The 3,512-nt window shown below is 39.6% G+C and overlaps 1 protein-coding gene across 1 annotated transcript; it reads right to left on the reverse strand.

Moving 5' to 3' along the window:
* Window positions 1–882: 882 nt before the first annotated feature.
* LOC119879146 (beta-1,3-galactosyl-O-glycosyl-glycoprotein beta-1,6-N-acetylglucosaminyltransferase 4) lies at window positions 883–3,438 on the reverse strand. The gene has a single exon (XM_038589580.1). It carries the CDS (start codon window positions 3,436–3,438, stop codon window positions 2,074–2,076), a length of 1,365 nt encoding a protein of 454 aa, XP_038445508.1. The 3' UTR covers window positions 883–2,073.
* Between the last annotated feature and the right edge of the window lie 74 nt (window positions 3,439–3,512).

Genomic DNA, 3,512 nt, shown 5'->3' on the forward strand with positions numbered 1-3,512 from the left:
GACACACAGAGAGAGGCAGAGACACAGGCAGATGGAGAAGCAGGCTCCATGCAGGAAGCCCGATGGGGATTTGATCTCAGGACCCGGGATCATGCCCTGGGCCAAAGGCAGACACTCAACCACTGAGCCACCCAGGCATTCCAATATCCAAGTATTTTAAAGACCAGGAAAACTGAGGTTCATAGAGACCAAATGATTTAGCTTGTCACAGTCACACAAGCTAACAAACTGGTAAATATCTTCTGCAGAACTTAACTCTATCCAACAGTTATTATCATTTTTTAAAAGACTTATTTGTTTTTGGGGGGAGGGGCAGTGGGAGAGAATGTTAAGCAGACTCCTCACTGAGATGGAGCCACATGTGAGACTCCATGTCACAACCCTGAGATCATGACCTGAGCCAAAACCAAGACTCAGCCACTTCACCAACGGAGCTACCAGGCATCCCCAAGTTACTTCTTTTTAAGAACAGGGGCTTGGTCATAGCCGGTTTTCTGGAGAATGAAGTAATTTGAGGAGGGTGGGGGGGAAAGAGGAAGAAAACGGGTTCCAGAGAAAAAAGGGAGAGAAGTGGTGCCACTTGACAGTATCCTACACTTCAAAACAAGCAAGGTGCATTTCACATGTAGAACACAGACAATTAAAAAATACTTAAATCCTTTAGTCCTCCAAATAGTTTCTCCTTTTGGCCTCATTACTGCACCGTTATGCAATACTGGGGCAGACACTGAAATGTAAGATCAGTAAGAAACTTTTACATGAGCTCCACGATCTCTTAAGACACATAAAAAATGTTACAAACCTGCTCTCCGGACCCTGCCTCCTGTCCCTCCAGCACAATAACAGTGACATTAAATAGATGTCTATTTGTTTCATTGGTAGTTTTCTAAAGTGGTTTTACAAAATAACACTAATGAATATTCTTGCTAAGTCCTTAAGAAAATTAACTTTTTCTCTCTTGTATCTAAGGTGAAAGGACTTCAGCGTGCTTAGAGCTTTCATAAATTTAAGTTTGGATTCTACTTGGATAGTTACTGGAGATGTAAGCAGAAATTTTAAAGTGACCATAATAGCTAACTTAAAAAGCTGTCATATTTTACACAACCATTTTGAGAAAATTCAGTGACTCTTAGCCTACTGGTTCCATAAAACAAAATTATACTAATTCCATTGTAAACAACTTACATAAAATGATAATCTATGAGCTAGAAGATTTAGGTTTAAAGTTTAGGAGTGTGATACTTTGAGCTATTAATCAAGTTCTTATTTTGAATCAGTAAATGTGTTTTAAAGAATTCATTGAATTAAAAAGGAGACCATTCATGAAACCATCGTGTAACATGATGCAAAAGTCCTATAAATCCCTGTTGGTCTTCAGGCACCACCTGTCCCAATCCCCTTGCCCCCTACCCAGCCTCTCTAACATCCTACACTATAAATGCCCCGCCAACAGAGTCTTCTGACTCTGAATTGAAAGAGTGAGGCACTAAAAGGTAAATTATGCTTTGGTAAGCAGGAAATTGGACGATTCTTTGAGCTTTCCTGAGGTAGTGGAGTTTCTCCTTCTAGTAACAGTTAAAAGTCTAGGGAGTTGAATTAAGAGACAGTGAAGTGTTGGTCATCATACTTAAACACTATCCTGAAGTTGGTGGTTTCAGTGGTTATGTGATTATCCCACACTCCAACAGCTTTTCAGTAGAATCTTGATTGCTATGTGGAAAACTTAAGATATTAAGGTTGCCGTGTGACTATGGCAAGCCTTGAAGGCCTTATCTAAGTCATTACAACTTGGATTTAATTGCTAACATTTCTGTAAAAGTACCTGGCATACAGTTGGAGCTCAGTAACTATCTGATGACTGACTTTTAGATTTCTGATTTAGCTCCGTACGATTACAAGGAAAAACAAACATAAAAACACCCAACCAAATGCAGGTTACTTGTCGCCTTTGTGCATGTAATTTTGGATGGCCCTCAAACTACAAGGTTAAGCTCGAATGGTACTGGGCCTGGTATAGCACACAAGTCCATATTAGCTCTATTTATCAGATACCTTATTTCTATCATGATTTTATCATGATGCAATCATGGGATTTTTAGCCATAAATAACTTTTTTGAAGACCAGGTAATCCATTGTCTCTGTTGCTCTTCAAGCTTTTCTGCCAAGCATTTAATCAAGATGGGGTCCACCTTAGAGTCAAATTTATTAGCAAACCAATGTCCTTCATTTATAAGCCACCTTAATTCTGCTGCTCCAAAGATACACACACTTCGAAGGTGGGAGCCAGTACATCGGGGGTACAAAAGGCCTTCATGATAATTCCACTTGACAAGGCGGGTCTTACTCTGTAAGTCAGACACATCCTGGGCTGACCTAGAAATCTCCCCAGGTATTCCTGGTACTCGAATTAAGGTAGCCCAAAAATGTTCATCAGGCGAGTATGTATCTTTAGACCAGACAAAAAAGTCTTTAACCAGGGAGTTGTTGAAAATATATTTAACAAATGCTCGACTTAAAACAAAATAAGCACTGCCAACGAATATCTCAATGTTATGAGGGGGGGCTTCCTTGGAGATGTTTGTCCTTATCGGTAGCTTCACATATTCATAAGGCACTTGTCTGAGTTCATGGTGATAAGTGAATCTTTCCATTTTACTGTTAGGGGGTTTCACTGTTTCTAACATATTTGCTCCATTGAGTTTCTTCAACTCTGACACTAATTCAAAGTTTGACTTCAAAGGAAAATCTTGCCCACACAGATTGATAACATATTTCCACTGAACTGAGGACTTGAGGAGGTCAGATAAGCAATTCAAATCAGCTTGGAGTCTGGAAATGTGTGCATATTGCACTGTCTCTAATTTGGAGGCAATGAAAACATTGGAGAAGCACTTAGCTAAATTGTTCATGGCAAATTTGAAGGTATCAGGTGACTTGTGGTCATAATGGATGCAGTAGATATTGTGCTGGTTGTATATAGCATGGAGTAGCCTTTCAACCATAATGGCGTCTTTATGAACAACCAAAGAATAGGCTATTGGGAAGCTCTTCTCTTCCCTTGAAACAGGCTTTTGATGGTACCCTCTTAGGGATTGATAAACGTCACAATCACTCGTTATTGCCACAACATCCTCATCATCCAAGTCAATGATGTCTTTCCTTCTTATTTCCAGACTCTTGCCAATTTCCAAAGGTGCCTGTTCATAGATACCTGAACAGTTAACTTCATACTGGACTTCATTCTTCACATTGGTGTATCTGTTCCTTACAAAAGGCGAGGTACTCAGGAAGGCTTCAACCAAGTAAATGCCTCTCTGAGGGAAGAGGAGGCTTCTCACATTTAGAAGCTTCAGCAAGGAGAACAGCCACAGAGTTACAAATAAGATAAAAACTTTCTGCTGTGCTGGGTATTTAAAACAACATTTGAATGTCTTCATTCTGTAGGAGGAAAGAGGAATAATTCAGTTGAAATAAGAGAAGAGAACTGATAAAATTAGTTCAGTTCAATCAA

This window comes from Canis lupus, unplaced genomic scaffold (genome assembly GCF_011100685.1).
Source record: "Canis lupus familiaris isolate Mischka breed German Shepherd unplaced genomic scaffold, alternate assembly UU_Cfam_GSD_1.0 chrUn_S344H504, whole genome shotgun sequence".
NCBI classification, from domain to species: Eukaryota; Metazoa; Chordata; class Mammalia; order Carnivora; family Canidae; genus Canis; species Canis lupus.